General features: G+C 42.9%; 1 protein-coding gene across 1 annotated transcript; it reads right to left on the reverse strand.

The window, feature by feature from the left end:
• Positions 1-3,220: 3,220 nt before the first annotated feature.
• On the reverse strand, positions 3,221-23,265 carry ngfa (nerve growth factor a (beta polypeptide)). Its single transcript, XM_028994324.1, has 3 exons — positions 23,085-23,265; positions 5,601-5,696; positions 3,221-4,227 (listed from the first exon to the last, which is right to left on the reverse strand). The coding sequence occupies exon 3, from the start codon at positions 4,214-4,216 to the stop codon at positions 3,524-3,526; it is 693 nt and encodes a 230-aa protein (XP_028850157.1). The 5' UTR covers positions 4,217-4,227; positions 5,601-5,696; positions 23,085-23,265; the 3' UTR covers positions 3,221-3,523.
• Between the last annotated feature and the right edge of the window lie 307 nt (positions 23,266-23,572).

The following is a 23,572-nucleotide window of genomic DNA, read 5'->3' on the forward strand; positions in this document are numbered from 1 at the left end:
TTCGGTTCAATTCATATTCCATGTGCAATAAAGATACATGTGAAATAAGGAGTAGGCTTTTGTGCAGATTGATTGTCAATTGATTGTAAACTATTTCAGTGCAATGCAATATATATATATATATCTCCCCAGTTCAGGAACTGTACCTAATTTTATTGTATTTGGAATTATTGTATTTTGATTCTGGAAGAAATGAGAAGCTTTGGCTTTTTCAGCGCTATGTACAGGCTGCAAATGGAAACGCGTAATTATACTGGAACTGGAGATGTTATTATTTTTCTAAAATGATCTTATCATACATCTAGTCACAGTGTGATGCATTATCTACTATAAGTAAACCAGTAAGTGATGAAATAATGAGCTTTACTGTGTCTAGGGTTTGAATTGTTTTTACCATGAAAAAATGGAACTAAAGAAAATTCAAATAAAGACAGTAAGTGTTGAAAAATAGTTCTAGAGCGCTAAAAAAACGTACAGTGGCCACATCGCATACTGCACATACTCGATTGATGAACTCATGTTTTTTTAGTGAAAGTGAAAGGCCTCTATATTCTGCAAATGAAAGTTATACCACATCCACATGTTATAATGTTGTCACTCACATAGCTATGCAATATCTTTTCCTTTTTTTTTTAAAGGAAGTTTGAGTACTTCTGGAATACATTTGTGACCCTTCTGGAATGCTTCAGCATATCTCCAGGAAATCTCTACAGGATGAGGCAGCGGAAGGATGGATGAGCAGAGTGACTATGGACAGGGAGTATTCGTTTATGAGCTCGGCTTTAATTACCGATACACTTTGGACACGGAGGGAGTGTACTGTTTAGTCTGAATCACTCAGTTGCTTGATGAGAAGAAATTGTAAGAGCAGATGTTGAGAGGGCCCTTTGAGCCAGAATACACGTTGTACTAATTAAGTGTTTGTGTGTTGCTGTGAATTCTTGACGTCCATTGCAACAGTGCAACAACACAATAGAAATGAATGAAACCACATGTGTGTGTGTGTGTGTGTGTGCGTTTGCATTCATGACCACACGATGGCAGTGTTGCTCTTAAAATACTTCAATGATGGCTAAAGCTGGGCACTGAGAACTTTAGAGTTTACAGAAAGGATAAAAAGTGTGGCATTCTAGCTTTGGGCTGCCTGTCTGTGAAAGTGAGATTAAAAATTCTAAGTAGTGTCCATTCCTTGATGCCGTGCTGGCCTAATTTTCTCATCCGAGGCCTTCCTCGAAAAGCAAAATGTACATTGTACATAGTAAACTTGAACTAACTGGAGCGGAGCTCAAACAAACAGACACAGTGTTTTTACAAATACATACAAAAAGATAAGAATTATTATAAATACTAATAGCCACAGCTAGCTTCGGAACATGCATTTCGAGGATTGCCATATCTTCAGCGGGGTCAATAATAAATAACAAGAAGGCAAAATTCACCAAAAAACATGAAAGGCATCCTGACTTTCGCTGGGAGTGTGGCGACATTTCTACCAACACCCAGTCATTTCCCACACTTTAACATCCTCCTCCAAATCTAATAAACCTTTAAATACACAGATCATAAAACACATCCGATAACATCCTAGACTACAGCCAAAGACTACAGCCAAGTCGAGGTTTATGTGATTTATTTCTTGGATCGGGTCCTGGACGCTGTGCAATTGAGTCCAAGAGCATCTATCATTTTTTTTTCACCTATAATAGTTTAATATCAACATTCATTCAGTGTTCTCCAAAACCCGACACTTGCTCACTTACTTATTTATAACAGGGAACCGTTTTTTGACCAGGGACGCTACTGTGGGCACAGGCATGCAGCAGCGGGGCTTAAGCTCTCATGATGGATCCCAACAAGCAGCTGGGCTGATGCCACTGATGCCACCTCGACCGGGCAGCACGACGAACGGCGGCTCAGAAGGAAACCCCGTCTAATCCTGCCATGCGGCTCTGCTGTTCACAAAGCTGTGTGGTGGAGCCCAGGGCGTGTTTCAGGAATGTGCTCCCATGCATTGTCCATGTTTCTAAAAACTCACACAGCACCAAATAATTTACGATCGGGCGGAAGAGTTCGAAACGTTCACTTTGGTCTCAATGGTGGAGGGGAAGATAAATACTTCAGATGCTGATATGTGGGGAGCTACATTCAGGGAAGACTGCCATTGGTTTGTAATGAATTCAAGCTTCGAAAATAAAAAAGAGAGGGAGGCTGAGACGGAGCAAAAAGTGTCGCTCATCCTTAAACTCTCTCCTCTGCTGACACCACAGTCGTCCTCCGTAAACATCCTCTTGTCCTGGATCAGGGTTGGAAACATGGATCCCAGATGCACACCTGACCTTCCTGGTTTACCCATTATCGCCATGGCGATTACCGACGGTAATCTGTCTCTTTCCCCGTTGTATATTTTCCCGAGGTGACCCGCGGCCTGGCACCGTCGGTGTAAGGTTCCCGTCGCCGCAGAGTGTTGGAGCGCCGGGCTGTTTAGAGAGCGTGTTTTGGCCCATTCTTCAAAAACGCCTTTGTTATGATCCGTGGAATGTGGCTGGAAGGAAAGGGATCTTAAGGGATTGCAGCGAGTCGAATCGCAGGCCAGCCCATTCAATGAGTTCCACCTTGACGACACTGCGGCACAAAGCGGCACAAACAACAGGCCTTCACAAGTGTTTTTCATGCTCTTCCCTTTCATTCTTGATGGCAAGATGAACAAACAAACAAAAAATGTACCATAAACCAGGCCCCGATTCAGGCGTCCGCTGCACATCATCACATGGAACTGTCACTTAAACACAAGGACATAAAACTGCACACGTCCAAAAAAGAAAAGTGGCGGTTTAATGGATTCCATCTCGACTCTTAAGCCCGGACAGAATGCACATGAGCTTTGACAGGTTTGGGGACGCGCCACGGATACTCGGCCCATTGGGTGGACATGTCTGAAATCTGTAGAACAGATTTCTTCATTTCATTTAAAGTGAGATCTCTGCAGCTCGGCACGTAACAATCTATCTAGTGCCGAAATGTCAAGGTTCTTGAAACTATCATATCGTCATATCCTATCTGGTCAAAAACCTTGCACCATAGAACCATAACTATAAATAAAAGCTATACACATTATATATATTCAAGTATCTGAATAGCTTCAAGATGGACCTGTTACTGCAATGTTCTCCTGTCAGTTTTTGGTAGTTTGGTACGAAATAAGAATACAATCGAATACAAGTACTGTAGGAGTTTAATAAATAACAACATCAGCAACAACAACAACACAACAAAAGCAGTATGTATACTGTATATACATATAGAATTATAATTATATTTATATTTGACTGTATAAACTATATAAATACAACATGCAGTCTTTATAACTTAAAACGACCAATAATTTACAGCGTGAGGTAGGGTAAAGGGGGAGGGGCCCGGGGTGTAGGTGGGGGGGGTCAGACGCTGTGGGGAATTTCTCGAAGTCGAATAGAGTCCGACCATCCTGTACAATGAGGGCTGTGGGATTGGCGGTAAGGCGGGGTCAGTGCCGCCACGTCTTGCGGCTCAGCACGCACACGCAGGCGGCGTTGATGCGGATCAGCCGCCAGGCAATCTCGTTCTTGAACTTGGTGAGCGCCCGCACGTACGTGTGCGTGTTGGTGCAGTAAGAGTTCCAGTGACGACTGTCGATGCCGCGGCAGCCTGACGCGCCCGATTTGGCACCGCCGCCACCTTTGCCACCGGGGCCTCCCCCGTTGGCACCACGGCCGTTGGTGGGCTTAGTAATGCGGCAGGTGGTCTCGTAGAACAACTGCTTCTTCACGATGTTGTTGATACGAACGTCCGGCAGAACCATCACCTCTTTGCCCGCGATGTCCGTGGCGCGGGTCATGTTCCTCACCCAGTGGTTCACACTGTCACACACAGAGTACTCGCCGCGGTGGAGGGGCTGGTCGGCCTTCCGGCGAACCCTCTGGCCCCCGGCCGCCCTGGCCGGCTGGTCCTCAGATGGGGCCACGTCACTGAAAAGCACGCGGGGCGAGCGGTATCGCCGCTTGTTGAAGAGCTTGGGGTCGATGGTGGGGATGAGGTCCAACGGAGAGTCCCACTGCCGGGGGTCAGGGCTGGGGGGCCGTGGCTGTGCTCCGCTGCTCATCGTCTTGGCCTCCCCTCTCATGTTCAGTACAGCCTGGACGCTGATCAGGAACACCAGGACCAGCGTCGACGACCTCATGGGCACACGTCCTGTCAAAAGTGATAAGCATGATGATCAGGCAAAAGGACAGGCCAATCCGACCTGGCCCCAAAGCAAGGGACTAATGCAAGGTCAAAGATCAAATGTTGATAAATCGATAAAACAAGAGATCAATGCTCTTTATTTACTTTTATGCATGTGATATATTGACAGGTGCGGATGTAAATCATCCAGAATGAGGAAGCAGCATGCATGACAACTGTCAATCATCAGGCTCTTCCATTTTAAAACTAATTTAAGATTGCGTCCTGGGCAAAAAGAATAATTTCACACCATCAAAAAAAAAGGGATTTGTTTCTCTACATACAGATAACTACCAAGTTGTCTTTTCTGTCTCAATGTGATTTGACATTAAAGTTCACTTGTGTAAATAGTGTCCCGCTGAAAAGGCACAACTCCAACATGAACCACAAAAAAGACAGAAAAGTGTTCAGATCATTTCAGGCTTTCGTTATTTTGAACTGTAATAATTTGTATGCATTTAAGGGGCAATAATAGTTCAAGCTGAAGTTCATACACCTCAAATAACAGAGCATATTTGCAAGTCCAACACTTGCCGTCGCACAAAATTCAGAGGTAATATGTTAAACACAATCACAATGTCACAATGTAAACACAAAAAAAAAATCTGCACAGATCAAGTACTCATTGATATTTCACATTCTATTTCTGATCTCTCCGTTATTTTTTTGAGTGAGAATTACTGTGAGTTTCTTTCTATAGGTCCCTATAAGTTCCCCTTCTCGCCTCCACTGGAACCTTTCAGACTTTGTAGCTACACATCACAGGTTCCTGTCCCTCCTATTCTGGGCTCGTACCAGTTGAAGGAAGATGAGAATGAGTTGCGGCTGAATGTGTCTCTAAAACTTCATGACAGTGTAAAGAACAGTTTTGAATACTTTCCTGAAACATGTGGAAAAAAATTACATTTAATTAGCAAATCTAAATGTAAATCTTCCGCCCGGGAACAAGCCACATACTTAGCAAGCAGTGCTGTGCTTTGCACAGGTTGCGCCATACCTTCCTGGCAGCGAATCAGATTTGGCTCAGGGCGTACGTCCACTTTTGTCACGTACACTAGTCCGCCCATCGCAATTCTGAAATTGCAGCACTGATACTCTTGGTAGAAAACCATACTAGTGTCTTCCCACATTTACAGTGTAGACAGAACGCAGGCCAAGTTTTGGCTGATTCCCTCTGCGATGCACTGTATAGCTGGCAAGATGATGTACGGGGCACAGCATTGGTGTGCAAAGTCACTGATCTGATACGCCTATGCTGCAAATCTTACTCCCGCAGCAGTATTGATGGTTCTCCTAGTAAAACTTTAGATATTAGACTCATTCCAGACACAGCCACCTACCTGTGAAGTGTTTCCAGGTGAAGTGAGACCCCTGTCGGATCCTAGAGCCAGTGTCCGGCACAGGCTGCTTCTCGGGCACCTGCCATCATGACAGCCCTGAGTAACACACACACACACACACACACACACACACACACACACACACACACAAACATACACAGAAATAGGGAACATTTTAAGAAAAGCCACATGTACTTCTTGAGTGATTAATCATGATTTTACAGATTCAACTTACATACAGTAAAGCTTACTCCAGCACTAGGCACAAGGGCTGCAATGCTGAGCATACACTACACAATTACAGTACCACCACTTTATGAAGAGAGTACTTTTTATTGATTTGCTAATTAAATGCAATTTATACTCATGTTTCAGGAAAGAGATTTTAAATGCATACATATTATTACAGTTCAAAATAACGAAAACCTGAAATGATCTGAACACTTTTCTGTCCTTTTTGTAGCTCATGTTGGAGTTGTGCTTTTTCAGCGGGACACTATTTACACAAGTGAGCTCTGTCAAATGTCACAGTGTAGTAAGAGTGACGTTTAACAGGCCATGCTGCAGCCTGAAACCTGGCCAAAGGGCACCAGTTAGCATCACTGTCATTGAGCTAAACTGGTTCCAGTTAAAACCAGCCTTCATTTGTACTCATAAGCTGCTTCTTGAATTATTTAGTAGAAGCACATTGATCTGAAAGGGATAATGTATATTCTGTATTCATGAGAAAAGATTTTGTGTCTGGTGATTTAGACAAAATGCTTCATTTGCAAGCAATGTAGCATTGTGAATGTGAAAAATGTATTATCATAAAGATCCTAATGTACCCTTAACTCATCACATGTCACTCATCACGTTTTTGTGAGACAACCTCATATGTTTTGGTTTTAGTTTGGGGCAATTATTCTTTATAATTTGACATTTTTCTGGTTCATCCCAGGGCTCCATTTCAGAGTAAATCAGAATGTAATATCAAAAGAATTTTATTCCTAATAATAATTAAAAAAGAATTTGTTTAAACCGTGCTGGTATTAGCTTACATGCTCTTTCTTCAAATTAATTTATAATGTAAAATCTGATAAGTGTAATTGATAAATACCTTAAATACCTCATTTATTTTTTGATATATTACCCTGCCCTATTAGCTGGAATGGATTAAGTGGAAAAGGCATAAATCACTTGTCTAGAATAAACACAACACTGAGCACCTGTCTAATGCCTCTGGGTGGTCCTAATGGACGAGAGAACAAATGCGTCTTTAAACAAACTCACTGGAATGTAATATTTAAATAAAGAATAACATCAAAGCCCCAAAGCATAGACGTCTAATATTTCAAAGTACATCAGGGTTGGACTTCTAACCAAAAACTCTCATTTGGGTGAAGGCCTGTTGTTGTCTACAGAACAGCAAAATCCAGAGGGGACGTCCAGATGGAATCGATGAATTCAATGAACAACTTAATTCAGATCAGTGGAGTACAGGCCATTGCTGAAAGAGATGGATTGAAAGAGAAGGAATTTTGCTTTTTTTTTGTTATTGCCATGTGCATAAGACACACCAATCATGAATTGTGGTCTGTGATCTTCAAAATGATCCATTATAAAAACATTATACAAAAATACATGGCAAATTATAGTGAGGTAATGTAAAAAAAATGTCTATATAATGGTGACCATGACACATCACAAGCCATATGCATTGGCATTATTTGTTCTATTCATATTTTGACATGTACTATGTGGCCCATGACTCCACTTTTATCCGGCTTACCTCAAATAATAAAAGGAAAGCCCTGGATATGGTTACCACACAGGAATCTTTTGCCAATTTCCCATTATGAATTTTCCATCTCGACCTTCTCATAACTGGCCTAGATGATTATTATCAGTGATGGATGAGGTAGGTTGAAAAAACGTCAGAGTCAGTCAAAATGACTGAGGAGGACAGTGTTTCGGGTCAGCAGCCACGTTGCTTTATCACTTTTCCGCCGGAATATGAGGTGTCAGAGATGTTTCCCTTTCCTAGCCCCACACAGGCCCCACATGTGTTTGAAACACATATGTTATGAAATTAGTAAAATAAAAAGCAAGAATTTGAAAAAAAAAACTTATTTTTTGAAAGACAAAGAATTCCTTCAACGCTTTAGGAAGTCCCATATTTCATTGGCTATTGGCTTTGACAACTACAATTGTTTATGTGATGACAACAACCACATGCCTGGAACCTCCACATGTTGGGCAGGAGAATGACCCGAACCTCATTGCACACAACACAAAAGAACGTCTCTACCTTCAAATACTACAGATCTAGACCAGTTGACATTTTTTAATTTCTGTGACTGTGTGCGAGGAGGTGACGGCTCCACGAAACACGAAGACCAAGGTTCAGTGAAATGCACGTCCTTGGTGTAAGGCCGCCTGATGCCACTCAGAGCCCTCTCTGAGTGACAGCCTTGAGGTAAACCATGAGGACTACCGCCGGCAGCAGGTTCATGACCACCCACCACCACCGCCTGACCTCATTAGATATAATAGCGCTCGCTCACTGAATGCCATCTGCCCAAACTGACAACCAACACTGGGACACACGGAAGCCAAGGCAGGTCCCCAAACGCTCCCCCCAAAGCTGCCGGGGTATTCATATGGTAAACGTCGCATTGCTGTGGGTAACCTAACCCAGTCCTCTGCTGGCCCCTCTTTGAAGAGCCTCAGGACCTGGGTCAGGCCTTATCAGACAGCCACCAGCGGGTTTTAAATGTCAAAGTGCAGGCCGCTCACCTCACCGCAGACGCAAGGCCCCATTCACAGGGATCTGCCTGTATGATATTAACGCTCAAAAAAGTCAGAGGAAGGATTTTGTGATTTTACGTCCATTGCTCATGTGTCGAATTCCAGCTTCGCCCCTTTTTCGTTCCTCTCAGACAAAAGGCTGCAAGAGATTTTCATGCAAAGATTCCTGCATGTGCCTGAGAACCACAACAACAACAACTTTATCAAAGCAGACACCGGTTCCTCTGTACATTCTGTGCATTTCCCTACATTTTTACCCGGCAAAGGAACCAAATAAGGCCACGTTTGATACAGTAGTTACACACAATTTTGGAGCGGGATCCCTTACAGGGCATTCAGGCCATGAACCGTAACTTTTCGCTCGCAAGTTGGTGTGCCTGAAGAGTGGATGCAGATGGGCTCTGGAATGAGGAGCAGATGAGGTCGAGCCTCGGGGCCGTTAGATGGCAGCATTGTCCTGCATTCTTCACATACCTCCAAGCCAGTGACAGTAGCCCTGATTCCTTTCCACTAATCACAAATCAGCGCTGGGCCCTTAAATTTCTGGTCGCTGGCATTCCAGGCACAAGACTGGTATTCACAACAGTGCAGATGCGAAGAGCCACATCTGGAGGACAATTGTGGGAGGGGCCGGTGGGGGATGGTCAGTGTCGGCGTTTTTCGGTCAGTGTTGTGGTTTATACTAGTTAGATTAATTGCTATGGGTTGCTTTACAGTTCCCAAGGAGAAACACAGGGCAGTAAACATTGTGAAATATTACAAATGTTTATCATGCACATGAACGTTTAAAGTAAAAAGGCCTTTGTAGGGGAGAGTAAATGGAATTGCGCACAGTTTAGCAAATTTAAACTCCACAGAGGAGAGAAAGCAGGTGAAGGGAGCCGTAAAATGAGAAAAAGGTGAAGGCTGAGCCCTGCCGCTGCTGCACCGCTCCAAAATCCACTGGCCAGCATGACATTCTCCAAGGATCCGCTGCGACTGAACAAATAAACTCTAATTACGATAAACTCCAACTTGATTAAAACATGCAGTCATGGCAGCTTTTCATCTTTTCTTGATCCAACGCGTCTTTGAATTCTGTGTGAACTCTACAGCACGGTCACTGCCGACTTACACAAGAGCTTATGTGAGGACAACTGACAACTGTGTTTGTACTGCAAAGGGTCGAAAATGTAATCTACTGTGCAAACTGCAGAGTAAATTCTGTAACCTGAAAACACATTTTACTATGTACATGTAAGAGTACGTTTTTATTCAAAAATACACCGCAGGCCCGAGGTCTTGGCCCCACCCTCAATTTAAACCCCTCAACCCCTCAAACATTTGAAATACAAGCATAACTTGTATAACAAGGATAATTTCCTTGTTTTATAGTCTGTAATAACACATTATTAAACCACAATGACATACCTGTCTGTCTGTCTTTACTACATTCACTTTGAAGGCTTGAAAAGGTGCAGGTAGGGTTTGGACGCAAGTTATTTTTAAAAAATGGCTGGAAAGAATGCAATGAATCTGTGACTGTTGTTATATATCAAGTGTTTTCTTATAATACTTTTTCTTATAATAACATTCTGAACAGCAATATATACATTATTGTTCATTTAAAATAAATTGAATATGTAAGTATATTCATATTGGAAATGTAAACAAGAACAGCATGTGCTTGGTCCACGGGAATCCCTACATCGTGTAGCTTTTTGTTGTGTAGACTAGGATGTGCTTTATAATATTTCTGCAGAATAACGCATCAGATTTTCAGGTGTTACCAGAAACAGGAAGTGGAACAACTTTCCTAACTCGCGTCGCGGTTGCAGAAGAGCTCAGCTTCTGCCGCTGCCAGGATTTTAACGAGAAATAGCTCTTTTTCTGCCAATAGCACCAGTTAAGATTGACAGGGCGCTGACTTTTTAGCCTCACCATAACCCCTGACTGAACGACATGCTGCAGCAGGTCCCAGTTGGTCTCCGTTTAAGAGCAGTATAACGTGAGCTATGACTCCTGGGAAACCTCGATGACACTCAGGCCTTCCCCGCGCTCTCACGCTGTGTTTGGCCAGGTAGGCCGCGCACGTTGCAGCCGGGTTGTTGAGCAATCAGCGCCGGCGCTCCGGCCCTGCCTCTGTTATGTGGTCGGTCTCCAGCTGAGCCTGCACAGTTCAACCTCTGCCACATGTGGGGCTGATATAAACACACACTCACTTGATTGATACAGGATGACTAAGGAGACGCAGTATTTACATAGCCTAGAGTGTGCTTTGTATTTTAATGCTAAAAATATGTGCTGTACGCTCTTTTCAGGGAGCCTGTATAAACACTGCCCACTTGGAGCACTAAAGGTTGAAAAGGTTTAGTTGAATACCTTTGACTTACAGTGTTAAGGATGCTTGGAATTTCCTTTAGCATCCGTTTATGAACTTTTTTCCTAAACATTGCTGAACCTGGAACGTGCTGGAATATGTTTATGAACTCGGGAATTCCAATAAAGTTTTCCTTATGAAGTAGTTTGGGAGAGAAAAAGTGTAATATTTATTTCCCCCCCCTGTCTCTGTGCAATTGTCACAGTTTTAGTTATTTTTGTGTGATATTGTAGGCTACCATTTCACATTTGATAATTTGTTTACATTATACTGAACTTTCAAAGTTATTTTGTTTGATTCCGAACTTTATATTAGTTGTAGAGGTTTGGTTAGTTGTAGAGGTTTGGTTTGAAGCCTGTATTCTCTGGAATAACACAGCTGGAGGAATGAAGCGCAACTGCAGCGCAATGGAGTCTTTAACGGCTACGGAATGGTAAAATGGCATAGAACCGTAAAACGTTACAGTCCTGTCATCGTTACATGAAATAAAATCTGATACAATTCACACTGTGCAAAAATATTCCTGTTAAGGTCCCACTGGGATAATGAGGACTATGATTTTCATATTGTTATTAATAACCAACAGTAACGTGTTATTTAAAAATAAAGATTATCATCATAATGTAAGTCCTTTTTTTTTTTCAGTTTTAACTTGGCTGAATTCTATCATTGTCAAATTAAAAGACATTTTAACGAAACAAATACCACATGCAGAAGCAGAATATGATGAAATTCTATAGGCTTTGAAACCTGTTGAAACCTGGCAACGGCTCACTTCTGTTTTTATGAGGTTTTTTTTTTTTTTTTACGTTCTGTGCCAGAATAGCCTACATTTCAGGCCCCTAACAAGCATCGACGTAATGTTTGCCAGGCTTATCAGCCACATGCTGTAGGAGTGCAAGGCCTCAGAGGGAAGTTCCTGCACCGGCCCTACGCGGGAGAACCCTGTGAATAACGGTAGTGTGTACTTTACATGACTCACAGCTTTCATACCGGTCGCTAGGAAGGAAGACAGAGTTGTGTTAAGATTAGCCTCTTAAAATAATGTTTGTATACTAAAGTACCCAAATACAGATCAAAATCAGATTGCAAAATTACAAAAGTAATATTTTCATATTTAGAACCCATATCTGTGTGTGTGTGTGTGTGTGAGAGAGAGAGAGAGAGAGAGAGAGACTATGATAGTGTTTTGAATGGTAACAACAACCTGTTAAAAGATTTGGTTCCGAATGTCAACAGTGTCCTTTGCCAAAGTACACACTCCTTTGGTGGTGTTGACAGAAGGAGGGAGAGAATAAAGGAGTGCAAGAGACTGATGACCACACGCCTATCAACAGGTGAGGGAGGAAGAGAGAGAGAGAGAGAGAGAGAGCGAGAGGTGGTGAGAGAGGGAGAACCAGAAAATGATGCGGATGGAAAAGGGGAGGAGGAAGAAAGGGAAAGTGATTTAGGGGCAGTGCATGAGACGGTGGTGCCACCAGCTTTCTTTCTGTCACAGCCATGAGGCAAAAAAAGAAAGAATGAAAAGGGATCAAGACAGCCAGCCATCGTCCTTGTGCCTACATTAAATAGACACTAATGCAAAGGTTCTAACCACAAACCTTTTTACATACAACAATGGAACAAATCATCACAAACAGGGCCAATAAAACAGCAATTCATAGAAATAAATTGTATGTTCCAAAAAAAAAAAAGAATCTTTACACATGAATGGAGTCCTTGTGGAAACAGGATTCCTGTTTTGTGGTAAGATCCATGCATGTTTGATTCGACTGACTCCCGAAAGATTCACATCAATACACAAGAGAAAGAAAGGGAAACACACACACACACACACACACACACAATCTGATCAAAGGCACCAGCTAACCGCACGCTAGCTGTGGCACCGAGCCGTAAACGGCTCTACATGTCTGCAGACATGTCACCAGCATGGTAAATCGGATGAATTATTTCACATATGCGCTTCTGGGCTGACATTCTAGACGCCTGAATCCAGACGCGGTTCAGCTGCTGCCATATGTGGCCGAACCGTTGCGGGTCTACAGGAGAATTCACCAGCGTGCTGTCTGGGATGTTGGCGCATTTTACGTTTGTTAGGTTTAATTAAGGCTTATTACAGGCTGGGACGGGCGTCTTGACTTGTGGTGGCTGTGCCCCTTGCTGCACTTATGGCGCAATACAGATGTAGCCCAGGTGGGAAGAAACCGAACGAAAAGACACAAAGTTGAAAAGACTTTTCAGACTGAGAGGCCTCGTCTTGTCCCGGCCAGAGTCAAACGCTTTGAAAGAGAGGAGTTCTCTTTAATGTCTCTTTAATAGTATCTCGTAGATAACAAGACCCTGAGCAAGATATGCGAGTCACATACCCTCATATAACAGATTTCAACTTGTTTACACATTTTTCTTACTCAAGATTCGTTTATGGCCTCACCTCCCGTTCAATGGCCGACATATATTCCTGTGTGCCCAGGAAATGGGTGCACTTTCAATTTTATCTTATCACAATCAGAATTCTTATTCTGGCTGCTCTATTTTATACTGAGTAGTATGCCGAGTTGTGACCTCTATACTCTTCTCAAGCTGTTTCTCCAAAGCAGTTTTAGGAGAATCTCCATTAAAACCAACCAGTTTACCTGTGGGCATGAGCAGCTGAGAACAGTTTCTACCAACCACAGTAGCGGGAAAGTGATGATGTGAAGCAAAGTGTTCATTTATAGGCTGCCACTGACAAGTCCTAATAAATTCATCGTTTATGTCTGAGTATGCCACTTCGCAGAGAACTAGGACAAACGGGACCGAACAACTGCGCAGTTCGGGCTTCGAGGTTGTAAAGTCGAAAAAAGAGCGCGGTCTGATTATGGTTCACGTCTGGGTCGCGGGGAACGCCTCTGATGTTTTAAAATTCATATGCGACAGCAGCCACAGCTTAGCAGGCTTTGTTCTCCACCAGGGTTGGAATATTTCTGTATTGGCCCTGGAGAGAGAACTAATGCTCAGGTCTCTTTTTTTTTGCCAATCAGAGAAGATGACGACAGAGAAAAACCGGATCGTTTGATATTGATTGAACGCTGTTATTTCTGCAACGCGAGGCCCTGATTAGGAAACGGATGGTTGAATGTGAACTGAGTGCGATTGTAGAACATCTTTCAGGCATCAGTTTATTATGAAACCACTATTAATTAGACTCTCATGCGATATGCCTCGCATCATCAAATCATATCACAATTTAATCCATTCTATGTAATTAACAGAAATCAGAGGGCCAGTGCAGGTAGAAAAGAAAGCCTTCCATCTACAAGACTATGCTGGAAGTAAGTCATATTCTATAAATCGTGCCAGTCAGCTGGAGAGGGTCACGTTTTCTTTTCACTTTGGCTCTGATCAATTTTAGAACGCGGCTCAACGTGGCTCCGTCAGCAGATTTTTGGAAGCGTCTTTTCCGTTGTTCAGGGGTCGGGCATTTTTTTAAAGCTTCCTGGATACGTTGACTGTTAAGGTCATTGAGATGTTTGCTTAACAGTGAAAGCAGATGGAGGGAACGGCAGACACTGTCCATTTGTGCCTTCGCCAGGTGCTACGCTTTACTCTCCGCTGGGTAATCAATCTTCGTCACGGTTCCAGGTACTGGACATTGCATAACTATTTCCTGATCAAATTGTGATAGGGACTCTGGAAATAATAAACGTCCCTAAACGTCCCTCCGTTGTTGCAGGGAGAAACGTAGGTGCCTTTCACTCCTGATTTCTGGGACTGGAGTTGAGACATACAAACATATTTAAACTGACACCATTGCTTCAGTTTTGTCTGTGCAAATAATTAGAGCTTCAGCACAATTCAAAATGGTGATATGCTGGAAATGCCAAAGATCATTAAAAAAAAGAATGGCACTATAACTTCAATTTAACGTGGCATTACAAAAAACAATACGCAAATCTTACAATAGAGGAACATACATTTTTTATTTTGATTGCTGTACTAACGTACGAGTAACAGACTTGTTACTCGTACGTCAAATAATTGGTATGTCCACATGAGGCATGACAAGATGACATTAATGTGATTTATTGTCTTTGATTATTTTAATGATTGTTATCCTTTACAGGGCTTCTCTTTACTTTTATACTTTAAACATGTTTCATACTTTTTACTTTTTTTATACACACATATCTAAACTTTTGCCACCTCTGCTTATCCGATTAATCTGATCTAGTTAGTTAGCTGGGTTAAGTAAGAGTGTTTTTAAAAAAAACCTCTTGGGTTTATCTGGCTAACCCCAATCCAAACTGCCAGAATTTGTTTTATGTTCTTGCGCTCCAGTCAAACAAAGAAATTCTTTACAAATCTTCTTGCTCCAAAAAAGTACATATTTAACGACAAACACATTACACGTCTGGTCCAAATTTACATTAATCTTGCCAATAAAACATGCCTCATACACATTTGGTGTTTCTAACTTGTAAGTGTGCTGTGAGGAGGGGCCAGTGACCTCATACCAGTAAACACACTAAATCTGCAAGCCCTGCAGACAGGATATGAACATAAAACAGCATTTAAAGGTTGATTGGAAGGTTCAGCATGGCCTACTTGAGTCCTGAACTGGTTTCTACTCTTGTATAAGTAATGTTAAGTTGCATGGTAATAGCATTTAGTAATGTATTTTTTAAATTTGACCCTTAAGAGTTTTCTTTTTAGTTAACTTTTTCCACCTTTAATGTGACCTAATGTACAATGTTTGATATGATTTATTGTCATTTTTTATTGACATAAAAATTGGCATTGTAACAGGGGTGTGTACAAGTTTAATAACCACTGTAAATTGAGTCTCCAAATCATTTGAGTAGCCTTTAGATGGGCCAGAACTGAGCACAACTGTGATTTCAAAACCAAAGGTTTGGCCTTCCTGCATATGAAAAAAAACTCTGCTGATGATGAAGACCCATAATCCAAACCTGATACTAAGCCGTCATATGTTGGCAAATTTTCAGTTTAGACTGCAATTAAATACATTTATTAGAATGTTTTTTGAAAGCTTGAAATTCATTTTATCGCACTTTTATAGAGGAAAACTGTGCGCCTGTCATGTTGGGACTGGATTCGTGTTTCGCTAAGATCTGAAGGCACAGATATCCGCAGAGTGTGGAAATTCACAAAAGACCAGTGAAAGCGGCTTAAAAAAACTCTCTTCGGTGGTTGCAAAAACACGGCCTGCTATTGCTTTTCCCTGATGAGCTATAGCTGCTCAGTGGCCTGTGAGTTTTCAAAACTGTGGCGGCGTTTAATGCTCTTGCAATGATGTCTCCTGTTGCATGGACTGTCATACCCTCAGGAGCCAGCTAATCCAGAGCTGTGGAGCTCTTTATTATTCCTGTCAGTCCCTGTCTTATTGCCACCCACCCACCCACCCCACAAATCCTCTGTGGGAGGGTAGGCCTTGAACATCAGTTGTAGATCTTTTTCCAGACAGCTGCTTTTTTTAATGACCTTGACGCTCAACAATGTACTCGTGGTAAGATAGTTTGTTTTTTGGCTACTACAGTTATTCTCAGTGGAAGAGATCTCATTTTTTTTTTTGTTTCATAGAGCAATTGCAGAGACACATGCTGATGGGAGTGCAGATTCTGAATCTGTAGGGACGGTGGCACAATATCCTGAGTACGGCTATACTTCCAACTGTTCCCCTTCTCCCCTTCCTTCCTTGGCTTTTCTCAGCATTGCTAATTGAGACCAGCGATGGCCCAAAAACCAGTCCAAACCTCTACAAGCCTGAGCTGCCCGCAACATTTACTCATGTGCTCCTCATTTTACCTTTCATTTACTGTCTGGAGATTTGTTTACGCAGTTTATGGCTATTTGTCGCAACAATTTTAAGCGATAACATTTGCTTAATACATGTGCGTCACACCTTCAAAAAGACATTTCACCTTCTGATGCTGTTCAAAATGCTCGGCGCTTTCGTTGCATTCCGAGAACTGATTAAAAAGGCCAGCAGAACCATGGGCAGTTGTAATGAGGCTCATAAGATTCATTAGTACCCCTCATCACTGACCTTCAAAGGGATTAATGCATAATGAAGAGCATAATGATACCTTTAGCAAGTGCCTGTGGACCCCATTCACGTGACCCCCCAGCCGAGCTGAGACGGCCTTTACTACCAAGACATGCTGTTTTATAAGCTTGTAATGATCCCGAGTCAGACCTGGCTGGATGGAATCTGATGTGCGGCTTGGCTGTTAATGCAAAAGGTTAAGCCACAAACCAGATTGGTTTTTCCCATTGTGCAGAATAAAATAAATACGTAGCGTAATAAATAAAACCAGGGGCTTTTGTCTGGTCTGCGGTGACCACATGTTTACATTCAAAATGCCTTGAAAAGTGGTGCCTTATGTAATCTCTCAGTGCACGCTTACATACGCTGCTAACAGGCAAATTATGCCATTAACAGTTGCCCAAATTAATTACAGTGCTTTCAAAGCTAAGGACTACATTTTAATTCCTAGACTTGATGTTATCTATTACAATTATTCTTTCTAACATCTTTTAACAGATATAGAAATATAACAGAAATATGTAAGAAATATTTCTTATTTATGAGTATTTATGAGAATGTATGTTATTTTAATGTTTCTACTCAGTCATGTGATGACAGTTGTTTCATGCAGTTCTATAAGTGATCTGCTCAAACCAAGTCTGTTTCAGAAACAGAAATTTAGAAGAGTGAATGTAATAGCTGAATCTCCATTCATACTCATTTTATTGAATCTTTAATTCTTCAAAAGGATATTTGCTCATTTGAGTGAATTTGATATAATAAGTCGTAATTACAATTTCTGCATGGCTCAATAAAAGCTGAAGATCTATGGCATTGATAAAGTGTTTGTTGGTGAGGGACAGACTAGCTCTGTGTTATATTTTGATGCTATCAGTCTCAAGACACGTTGCCCTCTTTTCTTTTAGCTTTGCTGCAACTAAATGGTCATATTTGCACATCTGCTGCTGTCACTTTTTTGTTTGATTAAATAGTGATGATAATCATGGCTCACAAAAGCTGTACAATTTATACCACACCATTATTCTGAGTTATGAATTACATAAAATAATTAAATCAAATAAGACTGCATGTGAATGGTTTGTAGGGTTGTGTCACTTGAAATGTGGCACTGAAATGGCACAGTGTGTTATTCTTGTTGATAAATCGATGCCATAACTCGAAATTCTGAGAAGAACACAGAGAATGGGATCCAGGTGCAGAAAGAGGCTTAAAAAAAGGGCAGAGACCAGGGAACTCGTACCAAAGCATCCAACATAGAGACGAGGAAACACAGACCTGACAGAGAGCGAAAACAGGAACTGGGTTCTTGTGTGCTGCCCTCGCTGTTGTGACAAATGCAAGAGTGATGTCAAGATGAAGTGAAAATATTTAACGGCATAATTAATAAACCATCCAGAAAACAAATCTCAGAACTGAACTAATCTGATGCCATTATCCTTGTTTGACTTAATTTATGATTTTTTTTTACAAATTGCAGGACCACTCAGAGGTGCAGCCGTCAGCTGATGAAACATTAGAATTTAAATCCTAATGTCTAGGCAACAATTCAACAGGTAGAAGATGGAAAGTGTTTTATTGATTAATTGAGACACTAGTCACCATGAATTCTGAAGTCAATTCTTTTGAATAGGGGTGGTGCAGTTTCAGAGTTACAATAAGTTTCAGCATGTAAAAAGGGGGTTAATCAACTTTTATTATATTAATTGGGCAGTGGTTGCCTAGCGGCCAAGGAAGCGGCCCCGTAATCAGAATCGAACCGGCAACCTTCTGATTACAGGGCCGCTTCCTTAACCGCTAGGCCACCACCGCACCAGGGGACCTATTTCAGTGTGCCTTCAGGAAACACAGGTTGTCCTGCATTGTACATGTCCATGTTGACTGTGCGTGCAACAGGTATTCTGTTTATTGCCATAGTGCCATTTATTTATTTATTTTTTAAAAAGAGATCAGTTGTCATGAGATCAGTGTTTGCGCCTCCTTTTCACCCCATGGCATGACATGAATTAATGCCAAATTACAACAGTGTCATCATATGCTCAGTCCATTGCAATAGCCAGTTGGTAATTTCCTAATAAAGGTGGTAAGTTCATTTATTTTTTAGAATACTGAGATTACATTGTATAGTGTATCTGGAAAGTATTCACAGTGCATAACTTCCACTTTTATTCCAAAATATTCTCAAAATAATACACACAACACCCTTACCTATAGAATGACCCCTAGTTGACAGCTCATGTTAGAGCACAAACCAAGCATGAGGTCAAAAAGAATGTCTCAAGACACAAATCTGCATATGGTTACAAAAAAATCTCTGCTGTTTTGACTGTCTCAGTAAGCACAGTGGACTCAATCATCCGTAAGTGGAAGATCAAATCCACCAGGACTAGAGCTGGCAAAACTGAGTGATCAGGGGAGAAGGGCCTTGGTCAGGCAGGTGACCATAAACCCAATGGTAACTCTGTCAAGCTCCAGAGGTCCTCTGTGGACAGAGGAAAACTTTCTAGAAAGTTTTAAGAATCTAAATTCTCTGGTCTGATGAGACAAAGATTGAACTCTTTAGTGTGAATGCCAGGCAATCGCATTTGGAGGAAACCAGGCACCACTCATGAACTGGCCAATACCATCCCCACAGTGAAGCATGGTGGTGGCAGCATCATGCTGTGGGATGTTATTCAGCTGTGGGAGACTGTGAGACAATTCAGGATAGAGGGAAAGATGACTGCAGCAATGTGCAGAGAAATCCAGGATGAAAACCTGCTCCAGAGCGCTCCTCAACTCAGACTGGGGTGATGGTTCATCTTTCGGCAACACAACGACCCGAAGCACACAGCCAAGATATCAAAGGAGTGGTTTCAGGACTATCAAAGGAGTGAGCCAGAACCCAGATTTGAATTCACTTGAACATCTCAGGAGATCTTAGAATGGCTGCACCGACACTTCCCATCCAACCTGATGGAGCTTGAGAGGTGCTGCAAAGAGGAATGGGTGAAACTGGCAATGGATCGGTGTGGCATCATATTCAAAAAGACTTGAGGCTGTTGTTGCTGCCAAATGTGCATCAACAAAGTAGTGAGCAAAGGCTGTAAATATTTATGTATATGAGATTTCTCCTTTTTTTTTTTTTTTACATTTTTTAAATAAATTTGCCAAACCTCAAGTAAAGTTTTTAAGTTTTGTCATTATTAGGTGTTGAATAGTGTAGAATTCAAGTCATTTTCAAATAAGGCTGCAACATAACAAAATGTGGAAGAAGTGATGCGTTGTGAATACTTCCCGGATGCACTATATGTGTAATTTCAATATTAAATGAATTTAATGAATTAAATGAATCATGTTTGGTCAGTCCATTTAGATCATGTTCAGTCAGTCTATCTATAAAGAATGCGAAACTATTAGCTAAAACTGATAAGAAAAATCACAAATCATGTCTTTTCTCACTAATCTCTATTTGGTCTACCAACAGGCCTATTGCATCCCTGGAGGAATTTCAGAAGTCCAGTGGGGGGAAACTTTACCTTTACTTTTAACTGTTTCCAGAACACACCAGAAGACACATGTGAGCCTTAGAGACCAAAGGGGAAGATGATGTTCTGACATATGCAGTTGCAAGTTCATACAAATACTAGTGAATAGACCACAGTTGTTAGGGATCCTCTGGTAATTAATTTAGTGTTTATATCATTATACTATGAAATATTATGAAATATTATTTGTTTAGGTTCTGAGCTGAAACACAAGAAAAACACAAAATGAGTTTTGTCAGGACCAACTGCCAGCTGATTAATTATATATTGTAATTTATTGTCATTTTTTGTAATATATTGTCATTTTTTCCCCATCATAGTAAAAAAGAAAAAAACATCATAGCAACAAAACAAATAACAGAATGCACCATCTTGATAAGCCTTTTCATGCGTGTGCATTTGAACGTCACATGGGTCAGCGTATCAGAGTAAAACATGCCTGAGTGCGGCTTTATACCGGGCTGACTCACTCTGGTCCTTTTCATGAAGCTACAAGCCTGCGCCTCGGCCTCCTAAAGCAATCTGTCAGATAACGCCGAGGACCCACTGCGGCAGGAGCGGCAGGCTCAAAGGAAGGCGTGCTTTTTCCGCGTGTGTTTGAACAGCGCCTCGTGTAGAGGCAAGTCACACAGTGCATGTCATTGTCCTGGGGTTCGGGGAATCCGTGGAAAGGCACGGGCTTCTGCGGTGAAGTCCACACACCGGCAGAAGCGTGAAACAGGCCCTAAGTCAACACTCGGCTGTCGGAGGTTGTTGTTGCAGCGGTAGTAACCGACCAGATGATTAGCCATTTGTCAGGGCTGTGGCTACCCGCACAAAGGGCCGAGCCGGACCGAGCCCGACGGCGGTGAGATGAGCACATTGTTCACCGTGTGAGCGATGTGGAAAAGATCCAAAGACGCTCGGCCCCAGCCTGAATGCTCATGGCAAATAAAGGCAAAAATGATGCATGTGACAGTTTTTATACAAACACCCCTCCAGTGTGGGCATGAGCCCAACATGCGGCAAACATACCAGAGCTGCATGAAAAAACCACCAACGCATGCAAAATGAAGCCATTTCCCTGACGTGAAACTATAAAAAAAAATATATAGACTGTATGTGGGGTTCTACCTGTTCCTAATTATGCGGGTTAAAGTCTCAAGTGGATCACATTATTGTGACGCGTTTTTGATGCGTGCTTTTTCGGAGAGCGCGAGTCTCCATGTCCCCGACAGGGCTGAAGAGACGCAGCAGGCGTCGTAACCACATAGCAGACTTCGTAAAAATAAACAAACTTGCTAGTATTTCATCTCTGGTTCATCCACCTGAAGGGAGCCGTCTGAGGAAGGCTTAGCAGACTAACCCGTCTGTGACCTCCGACTGAGGTCATCTCAACACCCAACTCTCCCCTGCATGCAGATTTGCACGCAGCTTTAAACTTTCCCATTTTTCAGGCTCCATAAGTCCATTGGCTCAGAATATACATACCTGCGTGGACCAGTCATGACACACCTATGCCGACATGTAAAATGGAAGCACAGCTGGGATTCGAACCTGTGACCCCGATGGTAGCCCCCTCTGCACAGTAAGGGCACCACATTTAGGCATCGCCGCATGGAGGGGTGGCTGACATGCGAGCGTCCATGTCCGTGACGCCGCCGGAGGGAACATATGGCCTGAACATGAGCCCCGACCTCCGGGGTTTAACCCGCAGCGTTTAGCAACACGTTACATGCGCCGGGGAGACCCTGTTAGGACTCATTACCACATCGGGGTGGGATGTGAGCGGAGCACTACAAAGGGAACCCTTTAATTCAGGCTCAATGGGAAACTGAATCCGGCTCATAAATAATGATTGCAGACATCATTGTGTCGAGGAGGGGGTGTGGGGGCTGTGGGAGAAGCCACTACCCATCTGCCTCGTAGGAAGGGTGCATGTTTCGGGCAAGAACCTCTTAAAAGCCCCAGGGTAAGCTTAACCCTGGAGGAACTGTAATGATTGCAATGAACTTAAAAGCGTGCGTCTGAGAAGGAACAGGTTCAAAAAAATACTTTACATTTAAAAAAAAAAAAAATTGCGGGCGATTCCATTTGTTTTGCAGAAGCCATCAGAACTTTGAGAGGTGCGTCGCTTCCCAGTTTATTAGGGCTCCCCATCTCCTCTCCTAATGTTGTGAATGGCGGCCGCGCCGTCGACTGGCACGCCAACGGCCGTCCCCGCCCAGATGAGCGTGATAGCGGCTGAAATGCGGCCCGTATCTGCGCTCGCAGCGGGACCGCTGGTGTAACCCGACCGGACCCGGCGCGAGATGTACAGAAAAGAGAGAGTGGGAGTGAAGAGAGCGGTAACCCGATGTCCCTGGGGGTCTGTCCCGCGGGAAGAGCAGAGGGACAGGCTGGTTTCCCGGCGAAGTCTGGACCCTCCTGTCCAGGCGCAGCTGTCTGCAGACAGTTTACGCTCCCGTGGCCTCAATAACGCAATTAAGGAGCTTTTTACTTCTCAGGCCGGTCTGGAGGGTGCCTGACATGTGTTTCTGCTCTGCCTCGCCCTCTCGCTCTCTTCCTGCTCTTTTGACACTTGTTTATATGCTGTCAGCGGGACAACTTTAATTACTTGTTTCCACTTGCTCCATTATTCGATCCAGGATCGACACCACAGGCTGGAAGGCGGCTTCGCCCTCGACTGAGCCCCGCTGACAGGTAAGCCAGGTCCTGTTCACCGCAAACGCAAACATCCCGCGAGAAAGCCAGAAAACCATTAGCTGCCTCGGTCTTACCTCAGTCACTTTACACAGCCCTCTTATGTGTCATGAGCCCAGGAGACAGTTCAGTACATTCCACGTCCCACTAGTCCAACAAGTTTATCCCAGAGACCCAAATCCTCGTCCGCCTTTTAGAGATGAGTGTACAGGTCCTGTGCCATTCAGTCCTCTTCAACTCCCACTCTGTTTGGGTAGATTGATTGTTCTGAAAGTTGGAGGAGTCCCATAAGCAAGTCCGGCACCTCCTCACAGGCACCCAGCAGGTCCTAGTGCCTACCGCTCCCTGGATTGCTGTAGGCCGGTGGCTCCGTAGATCCCTGCCTAGAAAGAGAGAGTGGGTGTGTGTGGGGGAAAAGTGGCTGCTGTGGGCGTGAATCCCGGGCTGACATTCTGAGCTGCATTATCTGCTAACACTTAGACATTTCCCATGGAGAACACCCATTTGTCTCACCTAGGCTGGTTTATAACTCGACTTTGAAGTCTGAGCCTGATCACCTCTTTGG

The sequence above is a fragment of the Denticeps clupeoides genome, chromosome 10, assembly GCF_900700375.1.
Source record: "Denticeps clupeoides chromosome 10, fDenClu1.1, whole genome shotgun sequence".
In the NCBI taxonomy this organism is placed as follows: domain Eukaryota; kingdom Metazoa; phylum Chordata; class Actinopteri; order Clupeiformes; family Denticipitidae; genus Denticeps; species Denticeps clupeoides.